Here is a 24820-nt window from a genome sequence, read left to right as displayed (position 1 = left end):
GATTGAGAGGAATGAAGAGGAAAAGACAGAATCCAAGATTATCCAACCACATGGAAAAAAATCTGGAAGCAACTAGGTCTCTGTGAAGTGACAAAATCTCTCAAATTTTATTTCATCTTTTCTTTTTATTTTTCAAGATTTTATTATTTAAAAGTTTAAATTTTTTTAAAGATTTATTTATTTATTATGTATACAGTATTCTTCCTGCATGTATCCCTGTAGGCCAGAAGAGGGCGCCAGATCTCATTATAGATGATTGTGAGCCTCCATGTGGTTGCTGGGAGTTGAATTCAGGACCTTTGGAAGAGCAAGCAGTGCTCTTAACCTCTGAGCCATCTCTCCAGCCCTAAAAGTTTAAATTTTAATTAAAATCCAATTATATCACTTTCCCCACTTTCCTTTCCTCCATCAACCGTTCCCATGTCTACCTCTATCTCAAACTGATGGCGTCTTTTACTTCATTACTGTTACATATATAAGTATATAAACACAACCCACTGAGTCCATTTGGTGCTGCATGTGTGCATATGTTTCCAAGGCTAACCACTTTGCATTCAATAATCAACTAAGGGGCTCAGCTCTGGGAGAGACTAATTCTCCCACTCTCAACCGTCATTCATAGTTGCCTGTAATTTTCTGTCTAGGGTGGGACACTGTGAGATGTCCCCCTTCCGAGTCAGCATGTTCACTGTCATTGTTCAGGCTTCGTTTGGGCAACTGTATTGTTGAGGTGTCATGGCTGTGGTTTCCCTGTGAAGTTGGATGTCTTTCTGGTCACTCACAGTTCTCATCTTCATATCCCTGTCCTTTCTCTCTCATGTATTTCTTTTTCTATTTTAGGAACTTTCATATGTCAAAGGTTTTAGTAATTTTGTGTGTTGCCAATGCTTTTCTCATTTGTCTCTGATCTTTTTTGAGCCTTGCCACAATCCCAGGGAATAGGCAGAGCAGGTGGCCATATCCCCACTTAATTGGTGGGAAGCTATGACTCAGCAGGGTGTGTTTCTAGCTCAGGGGATGGATGGGGCTGTGGGAGGTGCTGGTCCTTGCTCTGAGCATGTCCCATGTAGCTACCTCAGTGCCTCAACACTGATAGAATATTCTTGAATTTGGAAGAAACAAATTTCCCCTGTAAAGTTTAAACTTGCTAAATGTCTTGAGCTTAGTTTCTTTCTACATAAAATAAAAAAGATGGGGGGAGAGAAACTAAATAATCATAAATCCTCATATCTAGTACCTTCTGACTGTTACTTAAGGTACAAGAGTCTTGCGGGCTGCAAGAATATAGAGATTTAGCTGCATATTAAAGCTATACTTTGACCAGCCAAGGGGCCGTCAAATGGGAAGCCATTTATCACGGAATATTTGGTGTTATATAGCCTTAATATTTCAGCTATCTTCTGCTATGAAATTCTTGCATACCCAAATACTCCCAGACCATTTGGCAAACAGTTCTGCTGAAGCCCTAAGTAACTAACTCCCCTCCCATCCCCCCAGCCTAGGAGACAAGCAGGCTGTCCATGTATAGCTTTGCTTCTTGTGCAAATGAAGCTCAGACCATCCCCTTCCTTCAAAGGGGCATGGCAGAGAGACTGACTGAGGACAGTAGGGCTTTTTGCATAACCAGGTGCAGTAAGGACTGGAGAGGAATTCCAGAGGCAGACACAGAACTGTGTGGCCAGAGAGAGAAGAGAGGAAGACAAAAATTCTGTAGAGAAGGGTAAAGCAGATCTCTGGTAGAATTTATCAGGGCCAGGGTAAGGAGCCAGGAAGAATAGATGAAGGATGAAGGAACAGAGGATGAAGATGAGACCAAAAGCATAAGGACTTAGTTATTACCAGGGCTATGAGGGGACAGGAAAAGTAGGTACAAAGAGGAACTGAGACTCAGGACAGAACTAAAGCTGAATAGATACGAGTTTTGTCATAGAGGAATAAAGTTAACAGACAAAAGAACATAGTGTAAGTAGATTCTTTTCCCTCAGGTACTCCTCACCATAGTGTCTTTCCCAGGACTCTGGGAGGAATTTTCTCAGGGCAGTAACTTGGGAAAATTCCGTTATCCTTACAAGAGAGACACAAGTCTGTATGTGTGTTGAGGCAAAGGGTGGTCTGTCATAATATGTGACATTTTCTGGGGTGACTTGACAGCCTATCTCTAAAGGCATTTCTCCCTGAGTTTGCATGAGACTGTGCATAAAAAGCCCAAGTCGTGTTATGCCTTTCTCCAGTCAAAAGCAACCAAGCACACAGGGCAACAGTAAACCTAGCGCCTCACTTTCATGGCCGGTGGGAATTAGATCAAGATGGCTACTACTGCTTCCTACAACCTGGAATGGGACATGCAGACATTACTAGTGGATCACATCACATAATATCTGATCCTGCTCTTAACATCATAATCCCTCTTAGCACCATAATGTTGGAAGCAACAAAATATGATTGAAATCAACACAGAGATAAACTATTTGTCTTCCTTAACCTTGACTAGTTTTCCTAATAACAACTCTTTTGTTAAAAATTGCACTGGGGCTAGAGACATAGCTCAGTGGTTAAGAGCACTGGCTGCTCTTCTAGAGGTCCTGAGTTCAATTCCTAGCAACCATGTGGTGGTTTGCAACCATCCATAATTGGATCTGATGCCCTCTTCTGGCATGCAGGTAAACATGCAGAGCACTCATACATAAAATATAAAAAATATTTTTAAATTAAAAAGTGCATCTTTTCTTTTTGCACATGTGTGTGCAGGTGCCCCCATGCACAGATGTAAAGACTAGAGGAAGACACTGGTGTCCTGCTGTCTCTTTCTGCCTTATTCTCTTGAGACAAAGTCTTTCCCTGAATCTAGACAAAGGCTGGTACACAGCAAGCCCCAGCTATCCTCACGCCTGGCTTTGTTGTATGTGGGCCTTGGGACTTTGAATTCATTACAGTAAGTGTTCCTACCAACGCAGCCATTTTTTCCAACCCCAATTACTTATTCCTTATATAATATTATCATTCTTATAAACAAAATGTATATTCACTTGAAAAGGCTAAGAAAACAATCATCAAAAATAATTAAAAAAAATCATGAATGTACTTCCATTTTGAACAACTGTTAACATTTTGGTATGTAATTTTTTTTTTCTTTTTTTTTTACAGGTTTTCTGTTGCTTTGCACCTTTTGATCACTTGTAGTCCAGCTGCTCGAACTCACAGAAATCCACTGGCTCTCTGCCGATGCTGGATTAAAGGCGTGCGCCACCACTGCCCGGCTATGGTGTGTAATTTTTGTGTTTATGCAAAAAACGAGATCAAACTTCTGTGGCTTACCTAGTCAAATTATGTACTGAATATTGTCCCATATCCTTAAATATTAATCAACAGCTCCTCTTTTAAACTTACTTAAATGTAGTTATTATCTGGTCCTGGGGATCAAAACCAGGGCCTCACATATGCTAGGCAACTCTGTAACTGAGTTATACTCACAACCCTACAGCTCCATTTTAATGAGCCTGTGGTTTTCCATTTATGAATGTACCACCGTTTATCTGCTGTAGTTCAGCACATAGGGAGTTTGGCATTCCACACCAATTTACATCACTTAATATGGAAATGTTGCAGTAAGCAGATGTTTGTACTCACTCCAGTTATTTCCGTGGACAAAGTAAAGCAGGTTTGTTATCTGCTGTGAACTCACCATCCAGAATGGTTGCCATGGTTTCTCTACCAGTTGTTCCATGCAAGAGTCATTATTAATGGGTATCATTCAAAAGTGTCTCATGAACCTGAGACAAAATTCCACTGTTTTAACTTTCATTATTGATCACTAGCAATGCCACACTTTTCATCTATCATTTATCTCTTATTCCTCTTTTGGGAACTATTATTTATGTCCTTTGCCTGGCTTTTTCTGAAGTTACTCATATGCAATTTCTCTATGGACCCTTAAACACTTCTTATCCGTTGGGGTTAGTAATTATTTATGTGTTTTTGATCAAGTCTAGTGACGACCTACTTTATGCACTCTGCCTTTGCTGTCATGTCACAGCTGCATTTCTGGGTTTTATGGTTGTAAGAAAAAAGACTCACCCAGAAGCTCTAGAGAAGGAGCAAGAAGTGGGGAACCAAAAGCATTGTGTAGATTGGATCTAAGACTAGATGCTTAAAAACTTCAGAGCCTTGGCTCTCAAAGTCAGGATCACAGGACAACAATATGGGAGAAAAACATTAGGCTGTCTATACATTTAAATTTTTATAGACAGAAAGAGTGAACAGATGTAAGACAATGCAAAAGTATGTACATTCCATCTATAAAATAATAAACGGATACCGTGTTACAGTTTGGATTTGCAATATCCACCAAAGTTTTAGCTTTTCAAAAAACTCAGAGGGCCTCGAGTCTTTCCTTCCTACACCACCACAATGACGAACCTGATACTGTGGTGGCACTTATCAGGCTTCAAGGCCATCACAAGATCTCAGCACCCAGCAGATGCAAGGGTAAGGCTTCCTTTCTCTCTCAGCCTGGGCTCTTGAACCTTCTTTGTATCATCCTTGGATGGAAAATGGATAATGCGCTGCCAACTGCAGACCCACCCAGGAATACTTCAGATGGCTGGACTGTAAGGGTAGCATCTCCGGCTCATTCCATAAAAGGGATCATGGGAGTAGAACACTGACCAGCTGCTGTTCTCTTTAGCACCTTCCCCACGTTCTTCCCTGAGGCTCCCCAAAGGCCTCTGAGCAAACCCACTGCCTCTCAGTGCCATGCCAGCTTTAGATGCTGTCCTCCTGTATAGGGTGGAGTGGGAGAGCTCTGGAGTTGATTTTCTGTGCCGTGAAATGGGAATGTGAAGACCCTGCACATGGGCCCTGACTCCCGCATGGCACCGAGCCCTGTCTGACCATTTCCCTCCCTCTGGGAATGTTTGTTAAACTTTGCTGAGAGGTCTGCCTTCTGTGTAGTCTCTTTGTGCCTTTCTCACCTGGGGTAGCCTGCCCTTGCATTAGTCAATGCTACTCTGCTAAGCTAGAGCAAGTTGCTGAGAGTTGAAACCTTCTTCATGTCCCAGACATGCATTCTTACAAGGCCATTCATGGGAATTCCTCTTCCTCTGTTTTTTGAAGGTACAGATTGTAGAGCGCCATGGATAAGTCTTAAACTTCTAGATATGTAAGCCATCACACAGCTCAAGCCACAGAACACTTCCATCACTCTGGAAGAGGCCTTGTGTCTGCTTCAACTACAACCAACCATTCCAAGCCCTGCTGGAGCCAAGCACCATTCTGGCTTGTGCTCCTGGCATCTGATGTCACCCTAACATGATCCTGGTTTTATAAATGAAAATCCTAACAAGTAGGTTGCTGTTTTTGTTCTGGTCTATCCTGCACAGTATTATACTTGCATCCTCCTTGACCCCAGTGCAATACACACACAATTACAATATGATATGGAGGTTCATGGCTTCTGAGAATCAGAGGACCAAAGTACAACCCTGAGTTATCATTAACTGGATACTGGATGACATTAAGTGGTCATTGAATCTTAAATGTCTTCCAAGGGCCCATGTATTAAATGCTTTGTCGCCAGCCTCAGTGCTACTGGGATATGGTACCACCCTTGAAGGATGTATTAGTTTGCTTCTCCATTGCTATGAAGAAACACTCTAATGAAAAGCAACTTGGGGAGGGAAGGGTTTTTATGTCATACAGGTTACAATCATCATCAGAGGAAAAGAAGACAAGAACCTAGAGCAGCCATTCTCAACCTGTGGGTTGCGACACCTTTGGGAGGGGGTTGAACAACCTTTTCACAGGGGTCGCCTATTAGATATTTACATTGTGATTCCTAACAGTAGCAAAATTACAGTTATGGAGTAGCAATAAAATGCTCTTATGGTTGGGGGTCCCCAGAACATGAGGAATGCCGCAGTATCAGGAAGGCAGAACACCACTGTTCTAGAGGTAGGAATTGAAGCAGAAAATGTGGAGGAATGCTGCTTATTTACTGGCTTGCTCAGTTATTTTAATACAACCCAGGCCTACCAGCCCAGGGATGTATCACCCACAGTGGGCTGGGCCCTTCCACATCAATTACCAATCAAGACAATAGTGCACAGATATGTACTTAAGTCAAGCTGATGGAGGTAACTCTTCAGTTGAGGGGCCCTCTTCCCAGGTGTGTCACATTGATAAACTATGACAAAGATGACATCAGAGCCTTGGTCTCTGCCTCTCAGCTGCCTGGTCACGTTGAGGTGAGCAGCTGGACTGAACCATGCCCTGTCATGATGTTCACTCTATCCCCTGAAACAATAGAGTCAAGCCACCGTGGACTTCAAATTCCTAAACCCTTACATTGCCAAAATAAAATTTTCTGTTTCTAAGTCCTCCTGCCCCTGGTTACTATGTCATGACAGGAAACTAACATAAACAATCTCCCTATGCCCCTAAACCTCAAAAAGTGTTTTGGGCATGGCAAGTGAGAATATGTTGCTTGACTTTTCCACAGATATATACTAGGACTGTGCTCTGGTTGAGCAGGAGGAGGTGAATACAGAACACAATTGTCCTTCTGCTGCCAAGGACTGAACTCTGGTGATGGATGCATGAAGTTCACTAAATTATTCTATTCTTTGAATATGATGGAAATTCCACTATTAAAAAGTCAATTTAAGGGGGCTGGAGAGGTGGCTCAGTGGTTAAGAGCACTGGCTGTTCTTCCAGAGGTCCTGAGTTCAATTCCCAGCAACCACATGGTGGCTCACAACAATCCATAATGAGATCTGGTGCCCTCTTCTGACCTGCAAGCATATATGTAGGCAGAACACTGTATACATAATAAATAAATAAATCTTAAAAAAAAAGTCAATTTAAAGGCGACATAAATGTTCTAATGAAATACAACACAGGGAACAACTCACTTTTTATGCATCTTTACAAGGGTAATATTCGTGTCCTTGACTCCTAGGTCAAGGCAGTGATTTCCAAGGGTCCCTTGAGATGGTCAGGCTCTGGCTCTGTCCTTCTAGGGCTCCCCCAACGCCACATCTCACCCTTATAACAAAATCAAAGTCCCTTACTTGAACTCAGCTCTACAGTCCAGGCTCTCTGCTATTCCCTGGCCTCATTCCAGCAGGTCTGCATGGCTCATTACTGTCCCTGGTCCTCACATGTGGAGAGAGCCTTGGTGTTGGTACCATAGGTTTGCTATGGCTTCTGCTAAGAAGGTTCTCCTAGATACAAGGCTCACTCTCATTTTCCCCAGTAGTTACCATGAGAAGGAAACCTCTGACTTTTGTGTATTTTTGACAGAAAATAAAAATATCACACATTAAGTTATTAATAACAGGTTTTTCAACTAACAGTTTGGGTCCAGGATTTGGGGGGCTGCATCTGGTGATGGCCTTCTTACTGGTAGTCCTGAGGCTGTGCAGGACACTGCATGGTAAAGTAAGGTTCATGTAAGAGTCCAAAGCAAACTGGTTTCTGTTGCACTTATTCTTAAATAGTCCATTAACCATTTACCAATAATTCATTTATCTCATGAGTAGGTTGCTCCATCCATGGGTGCAGAAACCAAATCCTTCATCTCTTAAAGTCCCACATTACTATTTTAGAGGATTAAATTCCAACAAGGGATTCAGAGGGACCAACCACATTCAAATCATCCCTCCTTCCATACACATCCATCTTCCCCATCTTTCTTCACTCTTACCTTCTCTGAGTTTCTTCACAGTACTAGTTATGACAGCACTCAGTGTGGTGATCTACTTAGAGTCTATCTGTAAAAGTAAGTTCCCAGAGAGTTTGCTCACTCCCAAATCCCTAACGCCGAGGACAGTGACTGCATTGTAGTACATGCATGTAGGTATTTATAGAATGAACATGTCAGCTTCTGAGCAAAGCTCACCCCCAGTTAACTCTCCTGCAATTGGAGAAGGAAACCTGCTCATGAGGACCTCACTCTCAAAGCCTTTGAAGAAAGCTATGTGTATAGACTGACAGAGAATTAAATCAACTATAGCCAGGACAGAAGCTAGGCCCCAGGAAATCTTGGGAAAGAGATAGTATATGAACTCTTTTCTATCTCGTAGTGGGAGCGACACTTCATACCTAGAGCCAGAAATGCTTGACAGGAATGGTCGCAACCTGACGGAGCAGTTGTCAAAGCCAGCAGCTGTTTCAACTATTTATTGTACTGATGAATTACATTTAAGAGAACTGCCAAGTTCAACACCAGTCTAGGGGTACATAGGTGCAGTGGCGCACAACTTTAATCCCAGCACTCAGAAGGCAGAGGCAGAAGGATCTCTGTGAGTTTGAGGCTAGTCTGGTCTACAGATAGAGTTCCAGGACAGCAGTCAGGGCTACAGAGAAACTTTGTCTACAAACAAACAAACAAAATGCTCCAACAAAACAAAGCCAGTAACAAATATCTCAGAGAACTATCATCCTTCATAATCTCAGAAATGCTTAGAAATCAGCTAGCTTCCTGGGCCCCTGTGTTACCAGGCTCCTGAGACAAACCTGGTGATAGGCCTGCTCTGATCACATGTGATCCTGTATCAGCAATGAAAGCCCCACTTCCAGCTGGAACCAGAAGACAGCTGTTTTTTTTTTTTTTTTTTTTTTTTTTTTTATTCCAACACACTTTCCTTTTTAAAAATTTCTAAATCCTAATGCTACGTAAGAAAGCAGAAATGGGGACTAAGGAGATGGTAAAGTACTTGAGCATGAGGTCCTGAGTTCAATCCCTAGAACCGATGTATTTAAAAAAACAAAAACAAAAAACAAAAAACAAAAACAAAAACAAAAAACCCTAAAGACCAGGTTTGGCAGCATATGCTTGTAACCTCAGTACTGGGAGGCAGAAACAGGAAGATCTCTAGTGGGCTTCTTGCCTGGCCAGCCTGCTAGGGAAATTCTAGGCCAATGAGAGACCTTCTCTGAAAACATAGTGGACAGCTGATGGCACCCAAGGTTGATTTATGGCTTCCAAACACATGTGCACCCACAAGAATGTATACGTACACACGCACACACACGGAGATCATCTCTGAGGTCCCGTTCTCTGCATCTATCCTGCTAAGCTCTAAGTCTGTAAACTTGACACTGGATGAAGAGCAAATGAAAAATTTCTGTAAAAGCTCTTCTTTCTGGAGCATCACAGGAGGGCTAACCTGCAACAGTTTTCCTTTCTGGGGCATCACAGGAGGGCTAACCTGCAACAGCTGAGAATGAGCAAGCATGCCACACACTGAGCCATACAAGTGTTGTGGGCTAAAATGTTTGCTATTTCTGATGCTCAGTACCTTTCTTGTTGTAAGATCAGACTTTAGGAAGTTCCCAAGAAAGACATTCCAAACCAAGTACTTGGGAGGGGAACTAAATCTTCCAGCTGCTTATCAAGGAATGGACTATACTGGTTTGCTACAGCTGACTGAGTGGTTTCAACAGGAGACCTCTATTTTCTTAAGGTTCTGGAGATTGGCAGTCTACAATGGAGGTGTTAGGAGTTGGTTCCTTCTACACACCTCTCTATGGCTAGTGGACAGACACCAGTGTTCCCACCTATTTTCCTGTGTGCTGATCTCCTACACTATTAAGGATGCCAATAATACTGCTAACCAAATAGCCTCATTTCAACTAAATTACCTGAAAGGATGAAACGGTGCTGGTGGGTAGGTGGAAGAGTCACAGCCAAGGCAGAACCCAGTATTAGTTTTTAGAGCTTTAATGGAGGGAAAGGGGGTTGAGGGTGGGGAGGAGCCAGGCCTGGCAGGGGAGGGAAGCATGGCAGAGCAGACAGCAGAGAGGAAACAGAAAAGAGGGTGGGGGTCTGTGTTCGGCTTTTTAAGACTGCATGACCATGAGGTAGCAGTCCTGGCGCCCCCCTTATGATGTAAGATGTTAGACCCAGCAGAGTGAGAGCAGGATCCTAACATTACTTCCTTATAGACTTAATGTCCAAATACAGTCACATTCTCAAGTGACTGATTCTGGGATGTGGACATATTTTTGTGAATGACATGATTTGGCCTATAACATATACAGGGTGTTTTTTCACAGTGACTTAAGTACTCATTAAGCTTAATGTATGTACTGAGAAATTAAATGCCAGAAGATAAGCCTGCATTATATGCATATAACAGCTAACCAGCTCTGCTTACCCTGGCCCTTTGGACTCATGCTTTATTTGTAGTATTTCGGATTTACTGGAAAGATTCAAGTTGAAAAGGTGGGCCAGGCCGTGGTGGTGCACGCCTTTTAATCTTAGCACTCAGGAGGAAGAGCCAGGCGGATCTCTGTGAGTTCGAGGCCAGTCTGGACAACAGAGTGAGTTCCAGGAAAGGCGTAAAGCTACACAGAGAAACCCTGTCTTGAAAAACCAAAAAAAAAAAAAAAAAAAAAAAAAAAGATGACAGCCAAACCTAGGTATTAGGGCAGTTTAATTCAGAAACAAAGCCAAGATCTATTATTCACCCAGTATTTTTCTTTTTTTTTCTTTTTTTTTTGACAGAGGGGCTTACTAGGTAGTCTGGCTGGCTCCAAACTCAGAGAACCACCTGCCTCTGCCCCTGAGTGCTGGGACTAAAGGTGTATGTTACCATGCCCAGGCCACAGCAGCATTCTCTGGAATAGCTGCTGACAACCCCTCGAAAGGCTGGTTATGCTTACTGTTTGTCCGTGAGACACTAGATCCACCTGTGGGCTCCCATCATCAGCACGTCAGTCACCTGTCGCCAGGGAAACCCAGGTCTCTGCATGTCACTCAGACAAGAGAGGTGAGCGCCAAGCCTGCATTTCAACAAGCATCTACCTACCCACCCATTTCAGTCTGTGGCCTCTGCCCTGACCACAATGCCCTAGGCATCCACTCTTCACAGAATCAAAGTCACACTTGTCCAAGTTGCTAAACTGATTACATCTTTATTTTATATACTGTGTAATCTGGTACATGAAAAATAAAATCTTTATCAGTCATAATTAATATCCTCATTTCCATTTGGTCGATCACTGAAAACCAGCCAAACCATTTAGCTATTAAAAAATAAAAAAAGCAGGAACTGAATTAACAATTAGGTTGGAACAGTAAGTTTTCTCCTTCAGTCGTCAAAGCAGCACCTGCTGAGGGATCGAAATGCAAACCTGACAGTGACACACACTCCTTTTCTACAAAGACTGACCTCTACTCTCAAGTACAAAGACAAACGCGAATGCCTGCCTGGACTATCAGCAAACAAGCACACAAGTTGAAAAAACAAGAGCACTATGGAAATGACACTCTGCTATTGAATCCGGCCCCACGATTTGCCTGAGCAAGGTCCCGGACACTGTTCAGGAATTGGTGCTGCTCCAAGTGCCATTCCTACGGAAAGGTGCTCATATGCCTCCCTCTGATGGCTCTGGGAGGCCTGTTCTCCACCAGCTCTGCTTACCCTGGCCCTCTGGACCCATGGTAGTAGCTATGTGGCAGACTGGGTTGGCTGAGCCCAGGGCAACATCTCATGTAGAATGATGATCTCAGGGTATGAAGGCCATGCTGTACATTACATTATATAGAGGCTCCTTAGGGAGACAAAGCCTCCTTCCTCTTCAACAAGACAATCCTGTGTCTGGCGACACCACTCTGGCTACCTCTTCTTCATGTGTGATCTCATGTGTGCAGCGATTGAACCAGCTATTTCTGCTGCCTTCTTGTTTTGGCCAAAGTAATCGATGAACTCTCCATCGGGTCCAATCAAGTACATTATTATTGTATGATCAACCTGTAAAGAGGAGGAGAAGCATGTGTGAAAAAGGATTACCAACTTATGTTACTGAAGAGAAATCTTGTATAATATTAGAGGAACCAGCCTCAATATTATACATCCCAGGGGCTCAGGAGAGAGAACTACTGACGGCGAGGACTATTATCAGGAAATATAATCTCAGCACACCGAGTTCTGTAGTCCACTTGCTTTAATTCCTCTGGCATAACATCCTTTATACACAGCTTCAGTTCTGTTCTCATGTCTAGCTCCTTTCTTGCCTGATTTCTTTCTATATTTATCTACTGTCCCCTCTATGTTCTATCTTAATTCCTTTGTCTAGTTCTGCCCCTTCTAGGTTCTCATCCATCTTGTTCCTTCCCATATCATCTCCTCTCCCGTCTCCTTCTCTCTCATCTGGCTCTTCCTCATCTACCATCTCGTTCCTCTAGTACTCTGCTGTAGCCCTTCAATCTACTTCTCTCCCATCTCAGTTCTTACCCATCTAGTTCTTCCATTCTCTTCTCCCCCCCTCTGTCCTCTGCTTTACAGTTATATATCTCTCCAAAATCACAATCCTCCCCTCCACCCAGGACACTCAGCCTGAACTTCCTCAGGCAGTGATTGTCCACTATCAGGATCAAATGGAGGGTTGATAAGAATTACAAAGAAGGGCACTAGTTGTTAATTACCATTTGTGACCCAAAGGGGAAGTGACTAATGAATCAACTAAAGGCTAAATATGGGTAATGTCTAAGAAGAGGGGTCTTATGTGCACAACTATAACCTTAAATGTGTTTGGTAAGGGATGTTAAAAATCTATAAGTTGCTAGGTCAATGGGAGAAAATAAAACTGTCTTCTTTTTTCCTGTGGCTCCGATCTGTCCAAGCTGTCTGCCGTTTTTTCTGCAGGGTGGGGGAAAGTGTGCTCAGTCTCTAGGCAACCTGTGTACAGCTAGATGCCTCTGGTGATAGCTAAAGGGAGATCTGGAACTGGAGGTAAGGTTTGGGAAAGGAGGAAGTTAAGCTTAATTAGCACATCCACCAGGCCTTTTCAAACAGGTGGCCTGGATGCTTAAGTCTGTTCTTAGAGAGTAGAGAGGTATCTCTGATAAGGTACTTTCCTCCATCCGGTGATGGACCTGGCCGGATGCTATCAATAATGATAATTACAGGGAGGCTTGAACTGGGAGTTCTGGCTGAGCATAGCTGTTAGCACAGAAGGTTATCTAAAAATTCCTAGAAGTGGTTAGGTAAGTACTTAGAGGTCTATAAAGTTAGTGAGGCTGTAAGAAAGGAGGGCCTAAGCTAAATTGTGTAAAACTATTACTTAGTGTCCACCTGGCCTAGGCGGCCTCTTGTGAATTTACTGTAAGTCAGGAGACTTGTACGTGGGCTGCTATCACTTGTTAGTCCTTGGAAGTTGGGCGCCCCCCTGGGTGGTGTCTCCTTGTGGAATTTAAGTCAGGAGACTTGCATGTGGGCTGTCATCATTGTTAGTCCGCCTGAGACTAACAATGGGCACCCACCTGGGTGGTGTTTCCTGTAGTCCTTGAAAGTGGCCAAGGGAGATAATCTGATTCCAGAGAAAGCCTTTCCTGAGGCTGTTCTCCAAAAACCTGGAATGTGTACGTCTAGAGAGTGATCAGTTCACACTGTTAGCCCTTCTTAGGGAAAAGTCAATTGGGAAAGCTATGAAGGCACACATGATTTTCATAACAGAAGACAGCTGATATATAACAAGCCAAGTAACACCAAAAACTCCTTGGGATTTGGCTTCCTCTGGAGGAATTCCCTGATTCCTCCAGGTAGTGACTTTGTCATAACCAGCTGAGTTCTTATGATATATTCCTGCGGCCCGCAGCAGAGAAATATGCTGCAGGGTAAGAGACATTAACATCAGTGCTTAAACAACCACTGCAGCATCCTCTCAGGGAGGCCCTGCCTACCGAATGGGCCTGTGCTGACTGCAACACACTCCCAGCCAGGGGTCATCTGAAACCTCAGGTTCCTGAACTCTGCCATGGTTGCTGCTGTGGGTCAGCTTAGGATCCTTTGGTACAATTCTTCATATACTCACCTGTACATTCACCTTCTATCTATCAGCCTTCATAAATACACTACGCTGTGGAACAGCAGCGCTGTTATGAAACACCTTGCACTTCTTATTGGGTGTATCTCATCTGACCCCTTCTGCATTCATACAGAGCTATCACATGGGAGTCAGAGCCGTGGTCAGAACTACTTTGAGTAGTTCGGAACTCAGCGAGTGCCTGGGTGTGCATCCTCATGCTTAAGGAAGAACTGCTTAAACTCTGCTTGCCATGCTTTATGAGAAGCCAGAAAACCAACCACTAGCTGAAGCATGTAATTTACAAATCCTAAGTGATTTAGTCCAGATACTAGTGATTCAAACCAAAACTGAAGATGTTTTTCTCCCTTGGGAAATTTGCATTTGCTAGTCTGACCTTCTTATCTGAAGCAGACTGCTTGGAAACCCCACTGGCCACAAATGCTGCTCTCTAGGAGGCTCTTCAATTTCCTTGACTATGCTCTTAAAATGTCTCAGTTCCAATTTAAGTATCGACTGGTCATCACTCTTTTTAGATATTCATTTCCACAATATTTAAGAGTAGACCTGGCATCCTAAGTCCTTGGAATTTGTTGCAGGCTTGTTTGGCAGACAGGAGAAGATAGGAATGCCATCACACACACCAACTGGAAACTCCCCAGAATATACCCCAGCCCACATTATCTGGCCGTGAGGCTATTGGCTTTTTATACACACACATTCATAAGGAGATAGCAAATGGAAAGAGCCACTTGCCTCCATCAGGAAAGAATGCCACCAAGAGCTCAGACAGCTGGTGACTTCATGTGGAGAAGTGACTGCAGGAGCCAGGCAGGACCAGGAATCTCTCCTCATATATGACTCATATTAAAACTCTGGCTCTCCCCTCAAGCCTTTCTCTGCAGCTTATACCCCTCTTTCCTTCACTGTTTCCTTTAGAGAATTAATTTTTTGACAATTTCATAATACTATCCACTGCCCCCCTCCACACACACTTTACCTTTTTCTCTATTTACTTTCCTTCTTAAAAGACCAGAACTGAAGTATGCTGGACTTATTTTTGAGGGTTAATATAAATTAGCAACTAGTATACAGTAAAATACATTCTTCTGTCTTTGTCAAACTTATTAGTGGTCACTTTTCCATTATTGTTGGGGCAAATCAATACTTGCTCTGATAGAGAATTTGTCGAATTTTGGTAGTTGGTAGTATAGAAAAACAAAACAAGCAACTACACACCCTTTCTTCTTCGTGTGTGTGTGGTCTATGTGTATGTGTGTTGAGTATGTACCCCCCCCCCCCACACACACAGAGGCCAGAGGATGACGTTGGGTGGCCTCCTTTGTTACCCTAAGCCAGATTCCCTGGAAATAAGGTCTCTCACTAAACCCAGAGCTAGGTTAGTAGCATCAGGCTCCAGCAAACATCCTATTACCACCCCTAATAGTGTTGGAGTCTCAGGAGTGCATGGCCAAGCCTGGCTTTTTATGTGGTTGCTAGGGATGTGAACTCAGGTTCCTGTGTCTGTACAACAGGCACTGTTCCCCAGTGAGCCATCTCCCCACCCCTCACTTGTCATTTCAAACTGAAATAGGGATTCTCTATAAAGTACAAACCGGCTGGAAAGGGGACGTTATATACCCTACTAAGTGTCAGATCTAACCTTACCACCTAGCACCTGTCCTATTTCAAAGTCCAAATCCTTTTCTTATCACTGTGTCACCATGACTTCCAATTCAGCTGCAGAGCTGGCAACTCATGTCTTTTAATATACATTTTAAGTGCCTAAAAAAGTAGTGCATGCACACTAATCTTCCACTCCGGACTCCCAATGTCCTTTGGTTCTTCTAGCAGGGAACCACTGTCACTAGTTACTGCTATATTCTCAGAGAAATTCTCTTCATTTACTATGTCTGTACCCAGCTCCACCTACCACCGTCACACAACTGACACTTCGGGACAGTCTGTCAGGCAACCCAGAAACTGCTGTTCTCCATCAGGACAACGTGGTTGCTTGGGTTTCAGTCCCCAATCTTTACCAACAATGCTGTAAGATTTACCTGTGAGCTAATTTCCAAGGAGCACCTATGTGGTAACAGCAGTTTTTACATACTTCCACAGGACCCGCTGAAGAGGGCCTACCAGATTCATTCCTAACAACAATGCCTGGAAACACCTGTTGTCTGACGTTCACTCCAACAACCCATTTCTTATTTTTCCAATTCTAACAAAAGATTTTCAAACTTTCCAACACAGCTAAACTGACAGGTTTTTAAAAAGGCACACCACTAAATAATCTTTGGTTATGAATTTGTCTTAGCTTAAATTTAAAAAGCCACTTAAATTCTTCCTGAACTATTTCCTAACATTTATATATAATAAAGTCATATTATGTGTATAATAAGTACATATGTAATAATGTGCAAATTTAGCTTTGTAGTGAATCCTGTTTAGTATGCTCAATTTATATTCACTGTCTAAAGATTCTACTTTCATCTTCATTGTCTGAGATTGTGAAAATAACATCCCATTACATCTCAAGGTTTATCTCTAAGCACTGCCCCTTACTGGTCCTTAATCCTAACATATTTCGCCTCAAGACATAAGGAGTCACACTAACGAAAAACTCTAAGAAGCTGGAAGTGTCTCCCCCTGTTGGCTGATTGAGTAAATGCACAGCAATACAAAAACAGGCTACAGGCTCAAAAGTGCTAGAGAGGGGCGGAAGGATTGATTGCCCTAGTGTGCCAGTGCCAGTGCCGGTGCTCAGGGTGAAAGCAAGACTTCAATCACCTGCATCCAGGTAAAAGCCGAGTATGGCCACAGATGCCTGTATGTGCATACAGGGGAGCGGAGACAGGCAGATTCTGGGAGCTCATTTATCAGCCATCCTAGCCAGCACGTGTAAAAACACACACACACACACACACACACACACACACACACACAGAGAGAGAGAGAGAGAGAGAGAGAGAGAGAGAGAGAGAGAGAGAGAGAGAGATACAAACTACACACTACAGTGGGCAGTAGAGACAAACATCGATGTAGGGACAGCCTCAGGAAACTGCTATCAGTGACTCAGACATTTTGCAGATAAAATGAAAATTTATGATAATCACTTCACTCAACTAACATAGAAAACCCACAGTATGACAACTGAAAAAAAAACTGTTAACAATACTATAGCAGCATGTCAACTCTGAATGTGCTGGGAAACAAGAACCTGATTGAGAAGAAAAGTCAGCCCTTTGCACACCATGAAACACAAAGCAGAAGTGGGTTTAGTTGCTCAGGACTTCACAGACAACACTAAGTAACAAGAAAACAGATCCTTAATGAAGGACCCACAAAGGTAAACTGGACAGATGTCCACTAAAACCTGTAGATAATGTTATTTGAAGACTCTTATTTTTTCTCTTATCTTTCAATGATATAATGATTCCCCGAAGCTTACAACTACTTCTAAAAAGGGCATTTTTTTCTTCTACTTCATCAGGGACACAGGGAGAACCAGCACAATGCTGATGAACTAAAACTGTACTAGCATGGATTCAATGTGGTGCTCCTCTAAATCCAACATGGTGCCTGAGTATTTGCTTTTGTAATTGTATTCAACTAAGGAAGTCAGACAAATTATGGGATGAATATAAACTAAGCAATGAACACCCACCTCTCAAAAATATGTGCCTATCAGATTTTCAAATTATCCTAAATTCTTGAGGAATTTATAATACCCTCAGTTTTCTTTTTAAAAGAGATTTTTGGTTTATGTATTTGAGTATTTGCCTACATGAATGTATGTGTTCAATGTGTGTGCCTAGTGCTGTGGAATCCGGAAGAGGACACTGGATCCCCTGGAACTAGATTTACACCAACTGTGAGCCATAGTGTGGGTACTGGGAACTGAAACCAGGTTCTCTGGAAGTGCTTTTAATCATTGAGCCGTCCTTTCAGCCTCTCAGGTTTTCCTTTATCTCAGAAGCCAGTCAGGCATGTAAAGTGTGAGAACCTGGGATCCAAGGTCAGGGTACTTACTATGTAGTCCTCATCTTCATCCTTAGGGCCAGGGCTGTAATAGACCCTGTATGCTCTGGCCACTCCATCAATGTCTTCTTTTGTGCCAGTCAAACCAACCAATTTGGGCGAAAATTCTAAATATAAAAACAAGAACACAGTGAAAATGAAAGACAAGAAACATAACCATCTTTACTTAAAATAAAACTAAAATAACAAAAACATGCATAAATAAAAACCCCAATAAATAAAAAACACTATAAAGCAGCTTTGGTGCCACTTTGTTCCTGAGTCTACAACCATTTCTGCATGATTTAAAAAAAAAATAAGCTCAGAGAAGAAATGAAAATTCTCCCATGATATACATTGGATCTTTTAATGATTATAATATAGTAAAGATCTGGGAGAGATATATTCTAGTTACTTAATTATGTTAATTTAGCTATAGCCATATGCAGTTGAGGATTCCTAAAGTACCTCAGGTTTTTCAATGCATCATATGGGAAGAAACTTCATTCAAGAGGCTAGTAAGATGGCTTAGTGGTTATGAGAGGCTTGTGTGGTGGTTTGAAAGAAAATGGTCCCCAAAGGGAGTGGCACTATTAGGAGGTGTGGCCTTGATGGAGTAGGTGTGGTCTTGTTGGAGGAAGCATGTTACTGTGGAGATGGTCTTTGAGGTCTCATATATGTTCAAGATACCGCCTGGTGTTTCAGACCACTTCCTGTTGCCTGTGAGTCAAGATATAAGGACTCTCAGCTCCTGCTCCAGCACCATGATAATAATGGACTAAACCTCTGAAACTGTAACCCACCTAATTAATTAAATGTTTTTCCTTATAAGAGTTGTTGTGGCCATGGTGTCTCTTCACAGCAATAGAAACCCTAAGACAGTTTGGGAGAACTCAGTCTGAAATGGAACGTCTTCATTGATCCCACTCTCCTCAAGGCTCAGGATCCACATGGAAGAGGAAGTGGAAAGACTTGAAGAGACAGAAGGAATGGACGACTTCAAGAAAACAGTGTCTTCCAAAGATAACAGGCCTGACACACACACACACACACACACACACACACACACACACGAATTCAGATTATGACAACATGCCCAGGCCGTGCCCATGTTCAAACTGGATGAAACCTGAGAACTGAGAAGGGAAAGTGCACACAAGTCCCACCCCTAGTCCAGACACTATCTGTAACCGAAAATGGTTGAGAGAAGGAAAATCAGTTTTCCAGTGAAGTGTTAATGGGAACATCAAAAACACTCCAGGGTGGGCCCCATGCTCAGTAGTTGTCAGCCAACACAAAATGGACTCCATGTTCTTTTTGTGAACTTCTGTTTCACTGTTTGAACATTTTTTTGTCTTCTTGGTTTTTTTTTTTCCTATTTTGATTTTTTTTAAATTTATTTTTTGTTTTTGAGGTGGAGGAAGAACATGAAGTTGTAGTTGGGTGGAGAACATAATCAAAACAGACTGCATGAAATTTTTTTTTTTTTTTTTTGAGAATGTTGAGACAGGGACTCTCTATGTAGCCCTGGCTATCTTAGAACTCTATGTGGACAAGGCTAGTCTCTCTTAGCTCCCCAGTGCTGGGATTAAAGGTGTGCACCACCATGTCTAGTGGGAAAATAAATTAACAACAAAAGACAGCCAATAAGAAAATTCATACAAAACCAAAACACTCGTGGCTATGGGTAAATCAGCCATAGAATGTATGTACTATTATGTTTTTTAGAATTTATGTAATTTTTTTTTTTTTTTTTTTGGTTTTTCGAGACAGGGTTTCTCTGTGTAGCTTTGCGCCTTTCCTGGAGCTCACTTGGTAGCCCAGGCTGGCCTTGAACTCACAGAGATCCGCCTGGCTCTGCCTCCCGAGTGCTGGGATTAAAGGCGTGCGCCACAACCGCCCGGCAGAATTTATGTAATTTTGGAAGTCTCTTAAAACAATTGAATTAAAGCAAGGAATGGTGGCAGACACTTTTAATCCCAGCACTCCAGAGGCAGAGGCAGAGGCAGAGGCAGGTGGGTTTCCGTGAGTTCAAGGTAGCCTAGTCTATGGTAATTTTCAGGGCAGTCAATGGTATAATTAAACCCAGTCTAAATATATATATATAATAACCTCCCACTGTACACACTCCTGAGGTATGTCTCTCCATTTTAACAAAAGGACAGTGAGACACAGAGCTAGAAGCAATGCACTCTCATCTCCGCTTAACTCAGTTATCCATGAAGCTCAAGCTCCAACCCTTCTTGTGATAAAAGAGCACAGCACCAAGAATGGATAAACTGCTTTTCTTGTGTCAATTAAACCAAGCTACAACTCTGACCTCCATTGTTTTATGTGCCTGAAAACTGTTAATAATACCACCTGTCTATTTTGGTTTGCTACTGCAAACTGTTAAGTAAGTATGTGCAATTATCAGTAAAACACACCTTTCACGTAAGTTGAGATGGCTTCTTTTGTGTCCCTTTCTGGATCAATGGTGATGAAAAGTGGAGTTAAATTTGGCAGGGACGGAATACTGTCTGAAAAAAAGTTCCAATTAGTCAATACTCACCACAAGGGAAAAGACACAACACTCGGAGAAAGTGTTGCTATAGCGAAAAGTCATGGGAATACAGAGGACAGGTTAGACTGACTATCTGGAGTAGAGGAGTAGTTTCTGTCTGTGGTGGAGCCAGACAGACATCCCATCAAACACCTCTCCTCATACATAAATGCTGTTAACCCAGATCACTTCTTGTAGCCATCTTATTTCCTAACGCAATCCAACTCCTGTAGTTTTTCCTACCCTATCTCAAGGACAAGGTAAGCTATCAATAAAGAATGAATTTACCAAAACAATTTAAAGAGGCACGATTCCTTCTAATTCCTTTTAATTGACACTAATAAAATATCACTTATCACTCCAGATTTCCTAATCCAACCGTCAATGTCACTGGGGAAACACAATGAGAATGTTTCAGTAATAAGAGATAGAGGCATGCTGACATTTTTAAGTGATCTAACACTTGGCACCCAAACATGACTCCTTCAGTATAGAGCAGGGTCCTGCAATCAGAGCATCAAGTTGAACATGGAAACTTTACGTTCTTTCAGACCAAATAATGACAACACCCTGTCTAACACAGTGAGAAACAGAACTGTTAAATAGTGCAGTTAGCAACTGCTTTCTTACCTATTTCATCTACAACTTGAATCATTTTCTCTAGTTCTTCCGGACAGATATCAGGGCAATGGGTGAAGCCAAAATAAATCAACACCCAGTGGCCCAGGTAGTCCTTGTCAGTTCTGGGCTCTCCATCATGAGTGATGAGGGAAAATGGTCCCCCTAGTAAAGGCTTTCCAACCGCGCGGTGTCGTTGCTGTTCCAGTTCTTAAAGAGATGCACCAAACAGAAAAGTCACTGAAATGTCTGACAGTTAGCATAATACCAGTAACAGTACATAGGCGGAGTGGGAGGTATAAAATACACAAGAAATATCAGTTTTCAAGACACTAACAAAATTTTTTCAGAAAAATAAGCATTTAATAAGAAAATTAAACGCTGTAACACATGGCAAGCACTGCAATGAAGAGGTAAAACGTGTTCTCCTAGAACAAGCCAGTCCTAAACTGTTCAGAGTGGGGGTGAAGGAGCCTAGAGGCCGGGTGTGCTAGAGACAGCTTCATAGGAAAGGCAGTGGTGATGGGACCTTAGTTTCATACAGAAGATTAATTAAATAAACAAACCAAACAAACAGGGATAAGAGTGTTACTAATGGGAAGGACACCAGAACTACGGACGGAAAACTGGAATGATCGCTATAATATTAAGACAATCAGGCACTGAAGTGAGTTTATGGTTTCATTACATAGGGATTCTCCAACTGATGGAAAAGTTATTTTTATTGTTGAGAAGTGCTGAAATAAGGTGAAAAATTAAGTACAAGAAGAGCCAGTGACAGAAGGGAAAACCCAAAGACTCCTGAAAACAGGATCCTGTGTGAACAAGCTCTGTTCCTATTTCATTTCTGATGCTGGGAAAAAACATCTTGTCAAAAAAAACCTCAGGGCCAGGCAGTGGTGGAACCCACTTTTAATTCCAGCACCCACGAGGCAGAGGCAGGCGGATCTCTGTGAGTTTGAGGCCAGCCTGGTCTATAAAGCAAGTTCTAGGACAGCCAGAGCTACATAGTGAGACCCTGTCTCAAAAACAAAACAAAAAACCAAACAAACAAATAAAGAAACTCAGATGAGAAAGGGTTTATTTTATTTAACAATTCCTGGAAGTAGTGGGAAAGTCCTAGTGGGAGGAGCTTGCAGCAGCTAGTCATATCACACCCAGTCCTAGACAAGAGAGAAATAAACTATGTATACATAGTATTTAGCTAGCTTCCTCTATTCTTGTAAAAGTACAGGCCCAAAACAGGAAATGGGGCTACCTTTGACTTACAGGCTGGGTGTTTCCAAGTCAATTAGGGCCAAGACAATCCCCATGGTCATGTATGTCTATAGGCCAACCTGATCTAGATGACCCCTTACGGACTCTTCCCAAGTGATTCCAGGTTGTGTCAAGTTGACAATGAAAACCAACAACCAAACAAAACAACTAAGCATAAGCTCACACGAGTTACTTTGAGTATTAAAAGAAAGAGAACAGCTCACAACCCACTGAATACATAGCAAATGATTAGTCTATACTAACAAAAATAAATGAATAAATTCAGAGTGATGAGAACAGCACACACAGACACATATCATAAAACACATAATTTATACAAGGCTGACATTGTCTTAGATGATCCAATATCATCAATGACAAGACAAGGAGAAATCATAATGTACTTGATGGATGCAATGTGAGAACCCTGTCAAAGGCTGCAAGGCCTGAACTGAATCACCAGGAAAGATCAGACCAGCACAGACTGACAAACAATTCTCAAAGTTGTCAAGGTCATGAAAGTCAGGGAAAGCCTAAGAACCTTACAATCTTCAGAAACTAAAGAGACAACCAGGAACAGTTGGACATCTTAGTCATCTTTGTATCCACCCTCTGGACTTCTAACAGCCCACATTCAACATATTTACAGCAGTCTTTTGTTTCCACCCTCTGGACTTCTAACAGCTCACATTCAACATATTTACAGCTGTCTGGATTCCATCCCTGAAAAGTTAAAGACACTGAGAAAATGGGCAAAACCCAATTAAATGCTGTAATCCAGTTAATTGCATCAATTTTAATTTCTTAGTTGTGCCATGACCTTCTAAGATGTCAACACTGGGAGAGGGGTTGGATGAAAGGTATATGGAGATTTTTCTTTGCCATCTTCACAACTCTTCTAAACTAGTAAATCTAAAATTATTTTTAAAGAAAAAGTTTAAAAACAGGGCAGGCCAACAGCTTGGTAGATTAAAGTGCTGGCTCTAAAAGCCTGACCACTTAGGCTCAGTCCCAGGAACCCACCATGGAAGGAAAGAATACACTAGAACCAACTCCCCAAAGGTGTCTTCTGGCTCCCACCAGGACATTCATGTACCTGCAGTCACATACACACAGTTAAAAATAAAGAAGTAAAAAAGTTTTAAAACAAAAAATAAGGTCAAAGAGTAAGCACTTACTTTCTATCTTTTCTTTCTTGAAGTACTTCATTCCAGCCAGTAAAGATCCTCCAATGGCAAAAGTCAATGCTAAAGACTTCCAAGAAACGGGCTACTGGGGCAGAGATTTCAACAATAAAACAAGTAAGATGCAAACATTTAAACATGTTGTATTTATTACCTAAGTTCTCATAGCAAGTATATACACACAAACCATTGTTACATACATTGAATGTTTCAGGTTACTTTGGGATAAATCCTGAAAGTTTCTGTGAATACAGTTATATCTACTACAAAAGCACTAGTTTCCAGGGGAAAGTTACCCAAGTTCATTTAAAAACAAATTAAGGGTCGAAGATGGGGCTCAATTAATTGGTAGAGTGCTTGCTCGGCATGTCCCAAACCCCCGGGTTCCATGCCAAGCACTGCATAAAACCGGGTGTGGCGAAGTACACCTGTAATCTTAGCACTCTGGGAGGGGAAGGCAGGAGGATCAAGCTCAAAGTCATTCTTGGTTACATATCAAGTTCTAGGTCAACCTGAGATATAAGAGGCCTGCTCTCAACCAACAGCACAAAGCCTGTAATTCATCGTCTTATGCTAATACTGTACTCTTTAAGACGTAAACTGTTTGCTACTTGTGCCTAAGATTTCCCCCGCTCCCCAAACCCACATTTCTTACTAACACAAGCAAGGTGGAGGCTCTGAATGTGAGACCGAAATAGAACCAGAGGAAGATAAAAAGGAACAGGGGAGGAAGAGAGAAAAGGAAGGGGTAGGGGATACCCAAACGCAACAAAGGTCCACATTTTTGTTCCAATTTCAAGTTATACACTAAACCGGGGAATTCAGTGAAATTATAGAAGTGCTCTGACTTTTGAATCATGGTAAAGTTGAGATCCTTAAAACCCAGAATTTATTTATTTTTTTTCTGGAGCAAAAGCCCGAGTTGTAACTGCGCGGAGAGGGAGTAGGTTCTCAAGTTCTATCGAGGCTGGGACTACGGGCTGACCAGGGAGCAAGGAAGTGACTCCATAACCTTTCAGGGCACGCCAGGAAGTTCCTGAGGCTGTGACCTAGCGGGATGCGGAGATACCAAGCTGCAGAGAGGGCCGAGCCCCAAAGGCTCCACTCACCCCGGGCTTCGAGCGGCGACCGCCCTTGGGCTGGGGTCCGTCGGCTCCCGGCGGTGGCGGCACGGAGCTGAAGATTCGGATCCCCAGGCAGCAACGCGCCTCTCCCGGCCGCGGAATCCCTGCCGTACCCCAAAGCCCATGGCCGTGGGAGAACAGAAGCCAGAGCTGGCGACACGGCGGCCGTATCACCGAACAAGGCGCCCGCACCAAGGCCGCCATGAGTTTAGGAGACCCGGCCTCTTTGGGGCCGCCCCTCCATTTCCGCAGGAGCTTCCGCT

General features: G+C 42.6%; 1 protein-coding gene across 1 annotated transcript; it reads right to left on the bottom strand.

The window, feature by feature from the left end:
• Nucleotides 1-10893: 10893 nt before the first annotated feature.
• On the bottom strand, nucleotides 10894-24816 carry LOC114693126 (protein SCO1 homolog, mitochondrial). The gene is made up of 6 exons (XM_028869371.2): nucleotides 24543-24816; nucleotides 23428-23518; nucleotides 21005-21202; nucleotides 20259-20351; nucleotides 17845-17960; nucleotides 10894-11756 (listed from the first exon to the last, which is right to left on the bottom strand). The coding sequence occupies exons 1-6, from the start codon at nucleotides 24759-24761 to the stop codon at nucleotides 11622-11624; spliced, it is 852 nt and encodes a 283-aa protein (XP_028725204.1). The 5' UTR covers nucleotides 24762-24816; the 3' UTR covers nucleotides 10894-11621.
• Nucleotides 24817-24820: the final 4 nt, after the last annotated feature.

The sequence above is a fragment of the Peromyscus leucopus genome, chromosome 8b (assembly GCF_004664715.2).
Source record: "Peromyscus leucopus breed LL Stock chromosome 8b, UCI_PerLeu_2.1, whole genome shotgun sequence".
Lineage (NCBI taxonomy): Eukaryota > Metazoa > Chordata > Mammalia > Rodentia > Cricetidae > Peromyscus > Peromyscus leucopus.
The sequence above is the reverse complement of the archived record's forward strand: the minus strand, read 5'-3'. Positions and strand labels throughout refer to the sequence as shown.